We start from the raw sequence: 18,823 nt of genomic DNA, 5'->3' as shown, positions 1-18,823 counted from the left end.
AGTAGTCACCTTCAGGACATTAGAACTATCTGTCTCAGTTAGCTGAGGATTGGTAGATTTTTATAGTAGTTACTCTGTTTAAGCTAATAGTTTCTCAGTATATTTAACATGCTTTTTTTATATCTACACCTTTAAGAAAATATAACTTAAGATAAATTTAAACTGTTTAGCCTTTAATTCAAACATCACCCAGTCTTGTAGCTATCCTGAAGAGCAGCCTAATATTGGAGTCATAAATGTAGGTGCATTATTTTTCTTTCCTGCATAGTCTGACTTAGTGTACTTTATCATTCAAGTTAAGCCTTTTTCTTTCAAATATGAGTTTCTAAACTGCTCCATAAATATAAGTCACAGGCCATAAAGCTTTTGAAGGCCGCAGTCACAAGAATAGCTATAGCGCTGAGCATAGCTCGCCAGTTAGGACAACTGCATGGGGTTTCTTTGAATCACGCTGGGACTGCGATGTTGAGACTGGATGCTCTGGGATGGGTGCTCACACCTGGCCAAAATGCAGCACTGCCCACCCTGCCGAGCTGTGAGCCCCCGCAGTGCCGTGCCCCAGACCGCTCCACGAGGCAGTGAGACACCCACGCGTGGTCTGTGCCAAGGAGAGTGTATCAGCGGGACGGGAACTTTGTGTTGCAGTCCCCACCCCGATGAACAAATGTTTGGGAATTTCCATGGAACAGACGTGCTGCACAAAGTAGGTACCGTGTTCTGGTACACGTCATGGTATCTGCAAAGAGGTTTTTGTCCTTGGTACCATATGCTCCATCTTCCTATTGTCAGAGGAAACACATTTGTCCTTTAATAGTCCCTGTGCTGCTACTGACAATTTCTCATTCACAAAAAGGATACTCTAACAATAGACATTAAGTTTGTTCCTTCCAATTAGTTAAAAGCAAGTAGCAATTCCAGTAGTTAAATTAAGGCGTTCATCTGTTAAATTTGGAGGGCTTACACAAAAGCGTTTTAGACTGAGAAGAAAATTAAGGCCATTTTGTTTTTAAAGTGATTTTGTTTGGTTGGGTGGAGGTTTTTTGTTTGGTTTTTTTTTCCTTCCCATGTGTTATCTTCACCAAAACACATTTGTTATGCTTTGTTACATGTAGCCATCCTTTTGATCTGCATATAGATCAAGCTTCCTTGTATCCTAAGTATTGTTTAAAAGGCATCTGCCAGCTGCAGTTTGTCGTATTTCCAGTTAATACCAGTGTCAGTATAATTAGTTACACAAGTCGGTTTGATTTTTGCGTGTGTTGTGTTGGAATTCTTTTGTGAAGTTTGAGTATCGGGGTAGTGAGCACAGCGCTTACTTCGTGCTCCAAACACCTGACCAAGTTCTCTCATGTTTATTCTGCCTGTAGTATACAATTCAAATTTTAATAAAAATGTTACTTAATAAAATTGTATGTATTTTTACTGCTTGCCTATCTGCAAAACACTTTTTTTTTTCTAGTAAAACCTAGCTTTACCAAGTGTCTCCTGAAAACTGTCTCCTGGGCAACTGTGGCGTTTGGTCAGTGTATCACAGACAACATATATAGTAGCGAGGTAGTGAGACTGCTGAGACACACACCTTGTGCATTGTGTTTACATAGGTATATTCATAACTTCCTGTATAAGAAATACTTTAAAACTGACGTAATGTTCTCATCCGGGAATGTGTAACTTGTAATCATCCATTCATAAGCAAGTCTGCAGGCTATGTCATTGTTCCCTTCGTTGACTCAACTCTCTAGGGGATAATGTCATTTTGCCTAGGAGCTGGGCTTCCGATGCCAAGCGGTTCTCTGGCTGCCAAGCTATGGAGAATGCTACATGGCATCTGATACACAAATGCCATTTCTAAAACTCTCTGGTACTGCTTCTAGAACGCACCTGATAATTGGCCTACATTTAACATGGATGTAGCTGAGACACTATGAAAGCAGAGGCAAAAGTACCAGTGTTGGAGTTGCTCTTCAGTGTAATGGGTGAAAGCCAAGGAAGGAATAGCATATTCAGTTTGTAATTTCATGTGATAAAAGCAAATCAGTACCTACTTAACATTTGGGTTTTATGCAGTCTTTCATGGCCTAGAATATTTTGCAAAAATGAGATACTGTGAAAAAGGATGGGTTTAAGTTATTAAAATAAATGTAAAATAGCAGGAAAGTTTTCTGACAAGAAGGAAATAATTTCTAAGGAAAGTCACAGGAGGTTCTTACAGTTATCGTGGGGCGGATAGACAGGCTTGATAATAGTCTAAAAATCTGCACTAATCCATAGAATGAACCAAATCATCTTTCCTATCTTGACTTTTATGGTTCATATTTGACCTGGTCATACTGTCATATACCACGTGATGTGGTGGGGGTTAGTCAATCAAATAGTCATGATCTTGTTGAAATTGTTGAATATGGTAACCGCCTTTTATTTAGGCTAAGCAGATTAATACTCCTTTGGTTAGTGATGGATGAAACAGAAAAAATGGTTGTCCCAGGACTAAACCCTGTGGCCAGTGAGTTGGAGGTGTGACCTAGAGCAGTTTAATGTGACGCATGTGTGAGAGGGAAAGCAGCGCAAACACCGTGGGAACTGTTTTGCACCGAGAGGTGCTGGTTCATTAGGATCCCAGTAAGAAAGGCATTCTGCCTCTGCAAAGTATTATTTAAACTGCTGTTTATTAGAGCCAGCACTACAAAGAAGGAGAGGATAGCATAGGTAACCTACACCCCCTATAGATGCTGGAGAAACCCTCAGCTGTGCAGCACTGAACGGGTGCAGCACACTCCGCAGACCCATCTGTAGAAAAGGGTTTCCCATTTCAGTCGTTATAGGATTTTCTTACAAGAAAACAATTCTATCCATCATTTCTACGGCCACACAGAAAAGATGTTCACATGGGAATCTCTTGCTGCGCTTTTAGATAAAGGCAAGGACACGCAGGTGGTGTAATCGCTGGTACCAAGTGGGAGCTGCCTGCAGACTCCTGTTACAATGAGCCGCAAAGTTTATCCTGTGGCCAAGGCATATGCACAGCCCAACACTGGTCTGAAGGCCAGGCTGTACGGGAACCACAGCACGGGCCTCTGTCTAATTGTTATGGGGGTCACTAGCTCCTCCACGTACAGTGGTCTCCTGGCCAGGAGCACTACAGGAGCCCAACAGAAGAGGTGGCCAGGAGACGTGACTGCCAGGACAAAAAATCTTAAATGCATTGTGGAAAGAAGGTGTATTTGGACAGTCAGTCTGGAAAGAAACCTGGACCTTGAGAGCAAAGTAGATTCTTCTGCTGATGCTCTGTTCTGTGTTCAAAATTGGAACAGAAATGGCTTATTGATTGTAAATACTGGAACAGCATTAGAAAGCATTGATTTCTCCTCTTAATAACTGACAAGCTGAAAAACTCTTGATAGCTTAGATCACAAAGGTAGTAAGAACTCTGGTAATTTTTTAAATCTGTGTAATTGAAGAGTCACACCTATGATGCTTCTACGGGAACACATTTTGTGTCAGCCTTCCAAGTCTCCAGTTTGCTCTTCTTGAAGTTCCCTGCAAGGGCTTTCATTGACCGTAATAGTGCTGGGTCAAGATTTGTCCGATAGAAGATGCTTAGATGCTAAAATGGTGGGGTTTATGTATAATCACGCAGGAAAATGTCACTGCCAGCAATGTATTTATGACTTATTTTTATTAATTCATTTATATTGGAGCTTCTAAACTGACACCTTTTCATGTGTCTTCTACACTTCATTAAGCGTTTCGTATTTTTTTGAACTTCAGTGTGCTAAAAGGGCTGAATAAAATACCAATACGCATAAACTGAATTATTTGATTGTTTTTAGTGTCCCCTGAATGGACGAAATATAAAATTACTCTCTCTGGCATCCTTTTGAATCTACATTAAAAATCATATTGTTACTTTTAAACACCCGTCACAACTTTTAATTTGATCTTATGAAAGGCCCATTGTCTAAACTTTGTGTAAAATCCCAGATGCAATATTTTTGAGCATACTCAAAGCATTATATTCTTTTGAAGCTATTGTGAAGGTCAAACCAAAATATTGTCTTTTTGAAACGTGTTGGTATGTCAGGAAGGCTGGAGTTGACAACAGGCATCTGCCGGGGCCAGTGAAGCAGTTTCTGAAGTTAAATTAAGCAAAATTCCGTTCAGTGGAACGTGTTGTTCCGAACCACTGGAGTCGTCAACTGGCAAGTGACTGAAGTATTTCTATAGCTAAACCCCATGTGCCGCGGAGCACCACCGTTTCACAAGCGTCCCTTCTCAACCCCTTCCGCCGCCGTGTTTTCGGCTCCTGGCGGGCGCACCGGACCCTTGCTCCGCGGCCAGCGGCAGAGGAAGTTCATTCTATCTGCGGCTCTGCCCCAGCCTCCCAGACGGGCGTTTTTGGTGCGTTGTGCAAGTTTCCAGCCGTGCCGAGCGCTCCTAGGGAGATCGGGCGATAAGGGGAGGAAATGACGGAGAGTCACCTCAGAGCCACCCAGCCCCCGCTGCCGTGGCCGAAAGGGGCCCGGGCTGCCACAGCGGCGACGGTTACACCCGGGCCCCCGCCAGCCGCTAACAGCCCGTTTCCCTGGCAGGGGTGGACCCCCGCTGCCGGCCGCGCTCCGCAGCGCGCCGGGCCGCGCCACCTGAGCGGAGGCAGCGCTGGCCCCGGCCCCGGGGAGGAGGCGAGGCGGACAACTGAAGTGGCGCCCGCCCGGGCGCCCGGGGCAGGGTCCGAGTGAGGCGGCCGGCGCCTCGTCCCGCCCCGCTCCGCCCTGCTCATCTCCTCAGGGCCGCGCCCCGCCCCCTCCCCTGCGCCAGCGCCGCGGGCCGGGGCCGGAAGTGAGCGCACGGCGGCGGCGGTGAAGCGGCGGAGGGGACTCTGCCTCCAGCCTGGCGCACGCGTTCCCGGCGGCGGGAGGGAGCAAGGGGCGGACATGGCCGTTGCCGCGGGGCGGCGGCGCTGCGAGGTAGGCGCGGGGACCCCGCCGCGGGGACCCCCAACCGCTGGACGAGGCTGGGGCTCTGCTCCCTTCCCGCGGTCCCGGCCCTCCCTGCTGGTGTCCTCTTGCTCCCCACCCCCCCGTTCCCCGCTTCGCCCTCTCTTCCCTCAGGGGTCGCGGCGCCGCGCCCCTTGGCCTCCGGGCGCTCCGCGCTGCTCCGCGTCGGCGTGGCTCCGGAGGCGGCGGCTGTTCCCTGCGCCGCCGGGGCGACACCTGCGAGCGGTGGGGCCAGGGGCTCGGGCCGCGGTGGCGGGCGGGAAGCGGGGCCGGGGTCAGCGGGGCCGGCGTCAGCGCTGCCCGCACGGGTCGTCCCCGCCGCTTTGCGTCTGCCCGGGCTCCTGCGGGCCGGGAGGCAGCGGCGGCGCTGCCGGTTAAAAGTACTTCATGGGCCAGCTGCGTTGCGTGAAGGGCTGGAGCGGTGCTGCTTCGGACACGAAACGGTAATTCCCGGACGTCTGGAGGAGTTGCTCGCGCTTCGTAGCACTCCGGGTTTCCGAGGTGGTTTTTGTTCCTGCGGCTGAAGTGTTGGGGGTGGCGGGGAGCTGTCACCTGGCGCTGAGCAGGGGGCGCTTGGAGGGCATGCAGGGAAGCCCGTGTGCTCGCCCTGTGTAGGGGAGACCTTGGCTGTCGCTGCAGAGACCCACCAGGTTTACATTCCTTCTTTATTCATCTTCTTGTTGGGTTTTTGAGTGGGTTAACTAACCTCGGGTTGGTGCGTTACCGTGGTTCCAGAAAAGTTGGCTGTTTACAAAGCTGATCCTTAAACAGCTCTGCTCTTTCCTCCGGGAGCTTTTCGGGTATTAGTACCTGGAAGTGTGTAAATGGCTTGCTGTTAACAACTTGATCAAGTTTATTATTCTGCATCGATGCCATAAAAAAAGAAGAAAGTATACCTGCATCTTTGTTGGCACAAGTAGCCGCACACTAACAGCTATGCTGTTGTTGGGGAAAGAGAGTACAGGTAGTAAAATTGCACTCAGAATAAAAAGAGCTTGGAAGAAAAAGGGAAGATTCTGATCTCTTCCTTCTCATTGTATTACTTAATGCGAATGTGGTCCTAGAGCATAATGCAGTTAAGCTGACTTGGGACAGGGGGAGAGATACAGAGGTTTTGAATAACAACCTTGCGTGCTTAATGCAAATTTCTTTCTGAAGGGAACTGAAAATTCAAGAAAAAAATATATGATGTTTGTAAAAGATGTTGTGCAATACCTACTTAGAATATAAACAGTGTTCAGGAGTAGTAGTGGTGGATGATTTATGAAGAACCCAAAGGGGAAGCGGAAGTGCGGCAGGGGGAATGAGATCTGACAGATGAAAGTGTTTTGTTAGTTGGTTTTGTTAGCTCTGAAGGCAGTTATGTCCTTCGTTCTCACAACACTGAGAGTGGGCCTGGAAAAAACTTTATGAATCTGGGAGGAAGAGAAGTTGCTTAAATTGGGCTCATTGACTGCATTTGGATGGGGGCTAAGAACTATAATGCCCACCAAGTTAATTTTTTTTTAACTGAAAGCAAGTTGAAGCAAAACTTACAAGAATAAATGGGCAGTGAAGGGAAGTTGCATAGAAGATAAAGGTAGTGTAAGAAAGCACAGGGGGAAGTAAAGTAACAAATACTTGAGGTTAAATGATCTTTTGTTGGGGGGGGGGGGGGGGGGGGGGAAAACCAAACCAAACCAAACCAAAAAAAACCCCACAAACCGAAAAAGTAATAAACGATTGACAGTCCTATCTTCTTAAATGGTGTGCTGTATTTGAACAGTCTTTTACATAAAGATGCTTGTTTATAAAAAATGCATAGGAGGTCTCAAGAAAGATTTGAAATTCTGATTGATTTAATAAAATAGATTTGTCCTACTTCATTACAATGTGATAGTAATCCTGTCTTAGAAACTTGAGGTTCCTCTTTCCTTTTGGAGTATTATTGTCATCATTAAGAACTCAGACATAAAGGTTCCTCAGTACAGATCATCAATGTATATAAATTGATTCTTTAGTTATTTTTATCTTTTTTGAGTAGCTCTCTATGTAGCAACAAAGAAAACTGAATGCGTTAAATAGGAAATGATGCATTTCAAAATGTCAAGTAAAAAAAATCTTTTCTGAATTTGTGTGCCTCTTCCTTACTTCTCAAACTAAGTTGACTTGAAACTGCTGATATTTCTTATCCAGCACTGCTATTATATCTGTCATCTAGCTGAAGAAACTTGAATTAAAATGTTGCTTAACAAATAAAAATACAGAGGTGATGTGTTGGGGTTTTTTTGTTGTGTTAGGCTTTGATGTGGGACCAAAACCAGATCAGTATGGGGCTATCTAGGTAAATGAATGCTAGATTTGAATTTGATTAGAGCAGGATTGCATGTTGTTTGTCTGTAGACTCTGGAACAATCTTAAGGCTATCTTATGGAAGCTTTAAAAATGTCAATAAATTAATATTGATAGGTAGGACAGTATAAACATAATGCTAGCATGACTAGAATTCATAAAATGTAGCATGTATTTTAAGGTCAGCCTTAATGACATTCAGATAATAATCTTCTGTTGTTTTATTTTAGAAGTATTGCCTTTTAGTGTCCACAGCTAGTGCAGAAATTACTGTAGTATTTACTTTTAGAATAGTACAACAAACTTAAAAATGAGAGGGTATAGCACAAATGTAAATTGTTTGCTTTGTGGAAGTGTAGCTGTAAACATACCCCTTTATTTTAAGTAGAAGATGTGGATGTGTAATTACTTACCAGAACCAGAGCTCAGTTTTTATCAGCAGTGGTCAATAACATCAGTCATCTGCTACAGCATTCATCCAGCCCCTTTGTACATGACAAGGTTGCTGTGATGTCAGTTTTTGCAGAAGAATGCAGAAGTTGTTTTCAGACTGGACAAGTAAGTGAAGAAGGAAATGTTTCAAAGCATACCAGTAATGATAAACCTCACTTAATCTACTAAAGATTTAGAATAAAAAGTTTTCCTCAAAGCTCACATTAAAAAAAGTTATGAGAAATATTACTTTGATCTATACCTTAGTAGAAATGCAACCCGAAATTATTTACTTAGAGTAAGTTTAGTTTGTTCCAAGAGGTGGTCACTTCAGAGTGCTTTCATTGAAGAAATTGAAGTAGAGAGAGAAGGTGTGTCTGCATATTTCATGTAACTTGTAATTTTCAGTTATGTGGCATTGAAGTTATAAACAAAACATCACTTACAAAAACCCAACCATAATTGGAAACCTGCAGTATGTAGTGTATGAGGACCTCATGGTATTTGTGTTAAGAGTATGTCACTAGTTCAGATCTAGAGGTTGGTTACTGCATGATGACCTAGATGAAAGAATTTGGTCCATATAGGGTTTGTAGCTCATAGGTTTCAATATTGTTGTTGATGTTAGTAGTTACGGGAGATACATCGAGAACAGGTCATCGGAAACAGATATGGTCTTGTACTTAGGTTGTAGTCACAGCAGAAAAGCGGTGGGTGGTGACAGTGCTGAATTATAAGGTGAGTGCTGAAAGTCTACATGAGTTCAGTGTGCAGCTGGACAAATTCCTGGAGGAAAAAAATCCATCAGGGGTCTTAGTATGAGAGAAGTTACCTCAGGATTCAGGAAATCCTTGAATGGCAAATTAGTGGAGACTAGGAGTATTTTGGAGAAGTGTCATTACATGCTTGCTTTGGTGTCGCTTTTTTCCATTTACATCTCTGAAGCCACCCTTAGAGACAAGTTAAGGAAGAGATGAACCTTTGGTCTGACTGAGTATAGCCATCCTGTTCAGTTTTCTACCAGTGTAGTGTTTAAAATAAAAAGTAATCATTGAATCAATACATCTAATAAGCATTTAGTATTTTCTAATGTATGAAGCAAAAAGGTATGTGTGAACAGTACATTTATTCTGTCAATTAATGATCAACAGTTCTGCTTAATACTTTCATAAGCACTAGGTTTGTGACTAAGAAGCATCTACGGTTATAACTGAAACTGTGCAAGTTTCCTGCCTGAGGGGAAACTCATCTGCTGAAGCGAGTGGTAGAAATAATTTGGCTACTGCAGCAGAATTGCATTTGGTTAGACTGGTAGGTTGATACTAATAGAGTGACATAGAGTTAAATCTGGGACAGAGCTGCAGTGACATGTTTTTTTTCTCCCTACACTACTCATGATTTTGATTGTCGTGTTGAAGATGTATACTGTGCACTGCTGCCCAGGAAATAGAATAGGATCTTTATGGGGGAGGGTTGTTTTCATCTCCCTGTGTTAATAGCCATGTACATTGCATCATGAACTTCCTGCATTTTGCTGTGTTTTGAATGCTTTGTGACATCAGGAGGGTATTCACAGGGCTTACTTCAGGTATATAACTTAGGAAAAGTTGGATTTTTACCATGGTCCTCTGTCTATGCTGTAGAACGTTATAAAACTATATGGAAGGTATTTGGGCATCTCTATTTGGGTAATTAGATAGCACAAATGTTTCTTTTCTCTCTGTCCTCCCCACCCTCTAGACACTTTCTGTATTTTTGATTGAATGGGATATGTTGTTTAAAATGTTGTCCACCTTCTGCTTGGTACCACTAGTATTGGGATTAGTGGAAGTACTAGTATAGATAGATGCTCCAGGTAATTCGTCACACTCTACTGTGATCAGGCCTGCACTGTATGAATAAATAAAACTTAGTCTGTGATGTTGCTGCCTGGATAAAGCCCTGAGCACCCTTGTCACCTTCTTATAGCTGACCCTGCTTTGAGCAGGTAATGGAATTAGAGACTCCCTGAGTCCCCTTCCGGTCTTAATTGTTCCGTGAAAGTGGTATTCCAGAGCAAAATTATTTTGCAAATCATGGATTACTGTGCAAATTATTCAGATGGGGAATCAAAATATTCGGGACAATGGCATTACTTAAAAAATAAAACCCCCAAACCCTAAAACAATAGCTAATATTGATTATGTGTGGAATATTTTGTATTGCATGAGTGTCCAAGTACCCTTTGAAAAGAGGGATTGGTGGCAGAGTGTGAATCGTAAGGGTAACATGGAGAAAAGCACAACTTCAGAGGTGGCTGAAAGGCAAAAGGACCCGTAAAAAGTTATTAAAAGCAAACTTCTGAAACAGGAGCAGTGGATATGAAAGCAATATTCTGTAAGGAGAAACGTTGCAACAGAACTAAAATTCTTAGCCTTTGTCAAACAATGCTGGTAATAGCCTTGGCTGTAAGGCATGGAAAAAAAAAATCTTGGCCAAGTGCATCAGAATGAAACAGCCTGGGATGCCATCAGTTTCATTATTGCTTTTTCTGGTATGTGCATCCAGAAAATACTGGCCAGGATCAGAATTGCAAGTGTTCTATTAGAGAGCCGTGAACAAAATAGGGAGAAATACAGAGATGCAGAAGAAGGTCTTAAAGATAATTAAATTCCATATATCTCTTCAACAGACTTAAATGAAATGGTGATTGGGTTCAAAATTTGAGGGGAGGAGTGTAACAGCACAAATATGCTGAAGGAGCTCACAAACATGCTGTACCAAATCCACATGTATTGACATCTCATGGTGGAGAGGCTTGCAGTGGCTAATGGTGCAAACCACTGGTTCAAGAAGGGGAAGAGTACTTTGTGGCAATGAAAAATGTATGATCTGTAGGTAGCTGTAGCTGCCTACACTAAGATTTGGCTGGAACATCATGGCAGATGCTTCCACGCTTTGTCTCTCTTGGAACATTGATCAAAAAAATCAAGATTCTACAGTTACAAAGTATGCCATATCTGGTAACAGTCTTCTGCACAGCATCATGGATGAAAATTGATTTAAGCAGAAGAATTCATAAGTGTTTTTATAAGCACCGAAACAGCCGAGGCTGAATTTTTCAAGGGATTTGTTGTCAATATTGAAAGACCTTGAAGCGTTCCTGGAGGCTTCCTGTTCTAGTACTGGAAACACCCTACTCTTACCTAGCTCTCAAGATCAGAGGTTTTGTGATGAAATTGTGCTTCTTAGATGTAAATAAATTTACAAAATCAAAGTTAAGAGATGCAGTTGCTGGTCTTGATACAGCTGCTTAGGTATTTATGAGCTGAATGATTTGAGCAAAAGAGGAATGAGTGCTGGTTCAGAGTTTGTGCCCAAATAAAAGTTGCGCCTGTATTTAAGCTAGTGAAATTGTCTTTGAAGATTCTGTAGATAAGACCTGAAATGAAATGGATTCAATCTTTCAGTTAACTGTGTAAATCTCATCTGTAAGGGGACGCTTTATAATTTTGCTAAGATGACTGGATTAAAGAAGCTACTAAATTTTTGGTGGAAAGACAGCATGATAGAACTATACACCTGAAACACTAGCCTTTCAGAACTACTTATGTACACATTATTGAAAAACTTCTAATTTAAACCAAACAGTATTTTAAAAAATACTGGACTTACTCATGACGTGGCTTCTTGAAGTATCTGTTCAGTTGCTTCTTGATTTGTAGCAATCTGAATGCATCTGGCAGAGAGGACTTTTGAACATCAAAGTTCTTGTATTTTTTCTTGCTAAGGAGTTTTCCTACTATGGCAAATGTCTTGCTATGAATTCCTTTCCGGATGATTAGTACTTTCCATAGTATATTACAGCTGTCTTATTTTGCTAAGTTTTCCCTATTATTCCATGAAACTGCTACCATCTCTGGTATGCAAGCAAGATTTGTTAGTTCTTAAGTTAGCTATCATTCAATCACAGGAAAATGCTGCAAATATTTTTTTTTTTTTTTAAATTCATGTCAGAATAACCACGGAATTATTGTGAAAATTACACTTGTTTTGAGGAAGCCCTGGCTAGTGTATGTCAGGGCATTACTTTATAAAGAATGCAGGAAATGGTCTGACTTGTTATCATTGCTTCTGTATTTAGTGCTTGGACTCTAGGGAATTTATGTGCACTGATTTGTGATAACTATGAAGTACTTCTGAAGAATGCATTACCAAATAATATGTTGTGTGTTTGTTTAGCACTAGAACAAATTATAAACAGAATGTTATAGGCCTTGGGTTTTTTTTTGAAAAGAAAATTGTTGTGCAACTCATCTTAAGTAGAGAAGAATGTTAACATGTGCATGAGCAGATGGTGAGATTACCTCTGCTTAAGGTAACAGGATTTATCTCTGATAAAGTCCTCCCTTGCTCATTAAGATAGGAAACTAATTTAGATTTTGGGAGTCTTTGTCCTGGCAGAGATGTAATATCCTGTACTGAATCTCCTGAAGTTTCTCACTAGAAACCTATAAATTCCTCATTAGAAAAAAATTTATTCATGGTTCCATTTTATGTATTTGCTAGAGTAGTGCAGATGTAAATATATTTTGTTTTTTTTTTTTTAATGTAAGCCTCTGTAAATGAAAATCTGGTTTGCAATTGATTTTCATTCCAGGTAGAGGCTTTGATCTGAAGGAGATGGTCAGTCATCTTGCTGTTTCTTGATTCTTTATATTAATAAAGTTTTGTTGCTGCGTATTTTTTTTAAAGAGCATTTTACTCCTTTGAAATAATGAATAATAAGCAATACTCAGTTAAAGAAAATTGCATAGCAATACACAGGTACCTGACTGAGTAAATCAACTTTAAACTCTGTACACATTTAGGCAAAATTGCCACCAAGGAAGCATTGCTCTTAGGGAAACTCTGGTAGACTGGAGCCAGAGAAAGAGGTCTGCAGACTCGTGTCTGATCACATCTGGTTGAATACTTAAAGAAGATATTGCTTAAAGTTAAGTAAGTCTCACTGCAAGAAACAGATTACCTTCTGTCAAGGCTGTAGATAAATCGGGTGGCTGAGATTTTTAGACCTGCTTTTAAATGAAGCAGGCAGTATTGGTGAGTTACTACTGGGGCAGTGTAAATATGGTGACTTTGTATGAGTGTGTCCATTTAATTTCAAATTTAGGGGAGAAACAAGTGGTGCAGGACACTGTTTTATCACTTTAAAATTTATGTTATAATCCCTTCAGTTGCTTCTAGTTTTCCTTTTTTTTTTTTTTGTTAAAAAAAAATAAAGCAGCGTTTGACCTATTCTTCAAGTGTTTGGAAAGAGAGTTGTACTCTTGAAGGTGAACAGATTGACAACTGAAAACTGACTATTACTGTTATTTGAAATAGTGTGCAGCAGTTGAGATGAGAACAATTCTGACTTTTTAAGGATAACTTCTAGGTCTTCTGATGACTTCCAGTCATTGCAAACTTCTCGTGAATTTGTGTTATATGGTCAGTAATGGTTCAGGTATCTGTTTTTCCTATTTCTAGGATTTGAATTGAAACATATTCTTCTGAGTGTTTGAGAGGAGTTCCCTGCTGATAGATGGTCCAAATGGAATTTGCCCTTCTCTTTTTAAGTGTTGAAGTTTAAATTCTGCTGGCTCTCTGCCTTTGAACTTAGATGGCTGCAGAGTCAGAAGTTCAAAGTGAAAATATTAACTGATGCGGTGTAGTTAGCATTTAAAAGAAGGTCTATCTTTATTTTAATCATGCTTATGCCTGGGGAACTTTTCTTCTGATGTTTTATCAGGTGAATTTACTGCTTAGAACTGGCATGCAGGATGAATTTTTCCTAAAACTATTGCAGTTTTATCAGATTTATTTTAATCAGTTTTAAACTCAAACTGTTTGAAAACTGCAGTCTGCTTATAAAATTTGACAGAAATTTATACACTGATTTGGTTTTAGAAGTTTCCCAAGGACAGGACTTCCCCTCACTTCAAGAAAGACATTGAGGTGTTGGAGCGAGTCCAGAGAAGGGCAACGAAGCTGGTGAAGGGTCTGGAGGGTATGTCCTATGAGGAGCAGCTGGGGGAACTGGGATTGTTTAGCCTGGAGAAAAGGAGGCTGAGGGGAGACCTTATTGCTCTCTACAACTACCTGAAAGGAGGTTGTAGTGGGATGGGGGTCAGCCTCTTCTCCCAGGCAACTAGCAACAGGACTAGAGGGCATAGCCTCAAGCTGTGCCAGGGGAGGTTCAGGTTGGACATTAGGAAAAATTTCTTCACAGAAAGGTTTATTAGGCATTAGAATGGGCTACCCAGGGAGGTGATGGAGTCACCATCCCTGGAGGTCTTTAAGAAAAGACTAGATGTGGCACTTAGTGCCATGGTCTAGTTGACACAGTGGTGTTAGGTCAAAGGTTGGACTTGATGATCCCAGAGGTCTCTTCCAACCTAGTTGATTCTGTGATTCTGTGACTTAAATACACTATTAAATTAAGGGTATTTTTGCTGGTGAGACTGTCTTGCAAAAATAAAAATAAAATTAAATTTTTCAGATAACCACTAATGATAATATTCTTCTGTCTTGAATACTAGAAGTCACGGGATTTGTCAGTGCAAGTGTGCAGTCATAAACTGACAAAAGTGCAGTGCTGTAGTGTGAAATTGTAAAATAAAAAAGCAATTATTGAGTGATTGGGATTCTCTAGATGTTACAAATGAATGTGCTGCAGTACCTGGGCACAATGTTTCTGAGTGCTAAGGAATGTATGTTTATCTGCAGTCATGACTGTGGAACAGTGACTTCTTGTGAGTAGGAGACTGCTTGGTGAGTATGGAGATCAAAGCTGTCAATTTCAGCAGAAAAATAAGGCTTCCTACTTTTTTAAGGAACTAGAGTTGTGATATAGTTACTTTGAAGACCATATAATCTTGGTATTTTTTACTTAAGAAAATTCACTTGCTGCTGTAATTATCAAGCAGCACCAGAATGCGTTGATAATCTTCTTCAAAGTTGTAGCCCAAACAGTTCCGAATAGTCTCAGAAAGTATGATCCTATTTTAGTTTTTTGAATAAAATTCAGGAAAAAAAATCCTGCTGCTATTTAGAATCCTTAGGCAACAGCAAGACTGTGAAAACTGCACTTACCTCACGCTGCTGCTTCTTCGAAAAGCCAAGTAGGAGTTATTGAGAGGACGTCATAAGTCAGGATGTTCTTGCATCTGAAAATATGACATAGCAATTTTAACTAGCCATAAGTTAACGAAGAGATTAAAGCCTGCTTAATTATCTAGGCAGTCTGAACAGTTGGTGTGAAGTGTATTAGACTTCTCGTTAGGATGTTATCTGTGGCTTAGACCATCTACAAAATATTGAGTACGTCTTTAGGAGGAGTTTTAGAATGACTGTCCTGGTAGCAGGAGGATAGTAAATAACCAAATGGCACTGAAGGCCACAGCTGTGCTGTAAATGAGACCAGGGACCTGCACTGTCTGTAAAGGAACCCATCAAAAAAGTTTGGGGTTTGTTTTTTTTAATCAGTTCCCCGATCGAGTTCAACACTCAGCTTTGCAAATAGGCAGTAGACAGGACAGGTCTTCTTTCTAAATGGCAATAGTTGTGGCTTTAATGAATGTCAAAGTCTGCAGCTTAATATATTGTAGGGAAAAGGATCTGGTGTCTGCTTTTTTTGTAGACTTCATCTGTGTTGAATGTTGTTGTCTAGTGGAATGGATACATACTAGTAACCTCCAAAGCTCCTCCTTAAGACTTTATTCCCCAGGACTTTAGTTGTGTGGTTTTCAGGGTTTTATAACTTCGTTAGTCTGTCACTGTTTCAGCCTTTCTGAAGGCACCCTATTTCATTTAAACCTTGTCTTTGTACCTGTAACATCAGTTCTGATTTAATCTTGCTTTGTGAAGGGTTTCACGTGAATATGTTTTCAGACTTAGCTGAAATGTATAGAACCTCTTATAAAGATGTCTGTCCTTCACAATATAAGCCACTGAAATGAAGTAGATAAAAGAAGATTGGTTAGTCTTAAACAATTCAACGAATCTGTTAGAAGTCTGTTAAGAATCTTGCTGTCTATGTGTTGAGTCCACAGAAGTACAGTCAGTTTAAAGCACGCATCTCTGGGTCTGACTCAAGGAAAAAAACCCCACATCTAATAGGTGTGAATAGCAAGGCAACATAAAGACAGACTTTTGAGTTATCTACATTATTTGCTGCAGAGAACTCTTTTAATTTGTAGATTGTTGCATGACTTAAAGCCATGATGATTTACATCTAAAGGGCTCATCTAGTTCAGTGAAACTGTGTTTTAATGAGCATTGCTCTTTATGTAACTTTCTTAGCAGAAACTCATTATTCATGATTTTTATCTTCCTACTTGATATGCATACGAGCTGTTGCTGGAAGACATCTTATCTCCTGGACTGAACTCTAACCTGTCTGTGTGTAAAAGCTGTAGAAATAATATTGAAAAATAACGTAGTTCTTGTGGTAATCTCTTGTAAGATTATTTTAATAAAGAGACGTAGATACCATTGTGAATATGGGAAGTTGTATAATAGTACTGAGCGCAAGATTGGAGTCGGAGAAATGTAAGATGTCATTTTCTTGGTGGTTACCTTTCAGAGTTTCTTCCTTTACATAGTAGTGAATGACCCTTCCTTTAAGGGGCTGTTGAAAGGATTACTTAATGAGCAGCTGTACTTAAATCACGTATTTTCTTTGTCCAAGAAATAGCATTTTGTAAGCATTATTTCTCTTATTAAGAGTGTAAAGTACGATGATACTTTCCAAAGTAAAGGAGGTCCTTCAGCACCATTATGACCACCACCATAATCATGGTACAGCAGTTTTATAGGTTATCATTTTTTTAATATATTGAAGTAAACTGGAAGTCCTCTTGATAATGTGCTTTATCAATGCTGGATATTTGTGTAGCCTTTAGAACGATTTCTACTTCTGAGATTGAACCTGGCTAAGCGTGCAGAATTGCTCACATCTGGAAACAGTTAGGTACCTGAATGTAGCTTTTCTGTGTCTTAGGTGTAGACATGCAAAAATAAACCAAGTATTTACCTACTAGTAAGAAAAATAAATGGATCTCACATAATTCAAAGGCTGTGAATTTAATCGTGTGGCTTTTCTGTTTAAGTTTGTCTCAAAAAAAAAATTGGTCTCTCTAAAATTTTATATCCTGGGTTTCTGAAGGACATGGGCAACCTCGTCAGTTGGTGATGTATGACTTAGTAGTTCTTCACATATGATTTCTTCTATGCATTCCTAATGTTTCATTTCTTTTTCAGATCTGCTAAATCTATTCCAAAGCCAAGGGTGGACAGCCAGTACAAAGGAAGTGTTTGCTTCTTTAAATGGACATCTGCTCTTGCAGTATGGCCCAAATATCCAGTGGTAATGGATTTAAACAGCAGTCCTCACCTTCTTTGGCAGCCACGAGGTCAAAAGACGTGGACAAAGAGGAGGCGTTGCAGATGGAAGCTGAGGCATTAGCTAAGATGCAGAAAGAAAGAGGCGTAGCTGGTAATAAACAAACTTTTCATTCTTTAAGCAGCACCAGACAAAAAGCACAGACTCATAACAAACAGGACCATGATCTCATGGTGTTTCCAGAGTCTGATGCCAAGAGCATGGAAGATAAACTAAGTACCATCGACATAGAGAAGCTTACCCATGCTGAACTAGAGAAACTGCTGCTGGATGACAGTTTTGAGTCTAGTAAAGTACCTACGTTAACAGTGAGTCCTATTTTGAGCCCATCTGTGTCTTCGCAGTTTTATCTTGGGCCTACGAGTCAGAGAAGACAGTGGACACCGGGGATGCCAGCACCTGTGACATGCACTTTACCTCCTATTTACCCCTCAGCTTCTTACACAAAACAGACTGGTGTATTTCAAAATGGATTCCATCCAAATGTGTCTTCCTATCACTCTAGAGAACCTATTTATCTCGGTCTTCCAAGACAGTCGCAATACATTTCATACCCATTGGCAGCTACTACACCTTTCCATCCACAAGGAAGCCTACCTATATATCCTCCAGTACTTACACCAGAAATGGCAAAAGTATTTGACAAAATTGCAAGCACCTCAGAATTTCTGAAAAATGGGAAGTCAAGCACGGACTTAGAAGTGACTTCTATAAAGTCTGCAGTTTCTAACCTACCAGCCTCAGAAAGCTGCAGGGATGTTAGTAAATTTGATTGGTTAGATTTGGATCCCCTAAGTAAACCAAAAGTGGATAGTGTGGAGACTTTAAATAAGGCAGAGAATGATGGAGAGAGGGCTTCAAGTATGACTGCTGAAGATCCATGGGATGCTGTGCTGTTAGAAGAAAAGCTATTAGTAACTTGTCATCTGGAAAGAAAAGTTAACGGGAAATCTTCTGGAGCAACAGTTACAAGGAGCCAGTCCTTAAACATGCGAACAACTCAACTTGCAAAGTTACAGGGCCAAACATCACAGGTATGTAAATCAATATTTTTAAATTGCACTATAATAGTAAAGATTAATCACAGTATTTAAAGACACTTTAAGGTCTGGATTTGTTTGTTAAATATTACTTGGCTTGAGCAGTGTCCAAATAATATGATGTTACTGGCATATGTATGTATTGGTGATATTCAGAAAAATGAACATTACTATTGAACTGCATCCCAAAGTAACTCTGGCCTTGTGTAATCTTTCCGCATTTACTGAAGAAATTGCTGGTTTTCAACACAGTACAACAAGAAATGGAAATAATCTTTAGAACAACTAAGCATTTAAATCACATCGATAAATATTTAAATTAATGAACAATTCACACGATACTACAAAGTAAAAAGATGGTGAGTTAGACACTGAAAGCTTTATCTTGAGCAGCCTTTATCTCAGATTTTGAAAAAAAAAATTTTTTTTGCCTTCTATTTGAACCTGTCGGCTTTTTTTTTTTTTTTTAAAAAGAAAAGGTAGAATAGAAAGGTGGCATAGTCAAAACTCTTTTCTGCTCTTCCAGTATCATTTGCAGTCTTTCACAGGACTACTGTAGGTAGAGCTAGTTTCTACCTACTTTGTAGGTAGAAATCTTGCCT

At 40.8% G+C, this 18,823-nt stretch overlaps 1 protein-coding gene across 3 annotated transcripts in view; it reads left to right on the top strand.

Annotated features, from left to right (window-relative positions):
• Positions 1-4,849: 4,849 nt before the first annotated feature.
• Positions 4,850-18,823, top strand: part of PIK3C2A (phosphatidylinositol-4-phosphate 3-kinase catalytic subunit type 2 alpha) — a 53,912-nt gene continuing 39,938 nt past the window's right edge. For all 3 annotated transcript variants that reach the window (XM_068400083.1, XM_068400084.1, XM_068400082.1), the window contains exons 1-2: positions 4,850-4,964; positions 17,040-18,215. In XM_068400083.1, coding sequence (XP_068256184.1) covers positions 17,106-18,215 — 1,110 coding nt within the window. In that variant the 5' untranslated portion in view covers positions 4,850-4,964; positions 17,040-17,105. The remainder of the gene's footprint in view (positions 4,965-17,039; positions 18,216-18,823) is intronic.

This window comes from Nyctibius grandis, chromosome 4 (assembly GCF_013368605.1).
Source record: "Nyctibius grandis isolate bNycGra1 chromosome 4, bNycGra1.pri, whole genome shotgun sequence".
Taxonomy (NCBI): Eukaryota; Metazoa; Chordata; class Aves; order Nyctibiiformes; family Nyctibiidae; genus Nyctibius; species Nyctibius grandis.
This window is presented reverse-complemented; position numbering and strand designations above follow the sequence as displayed.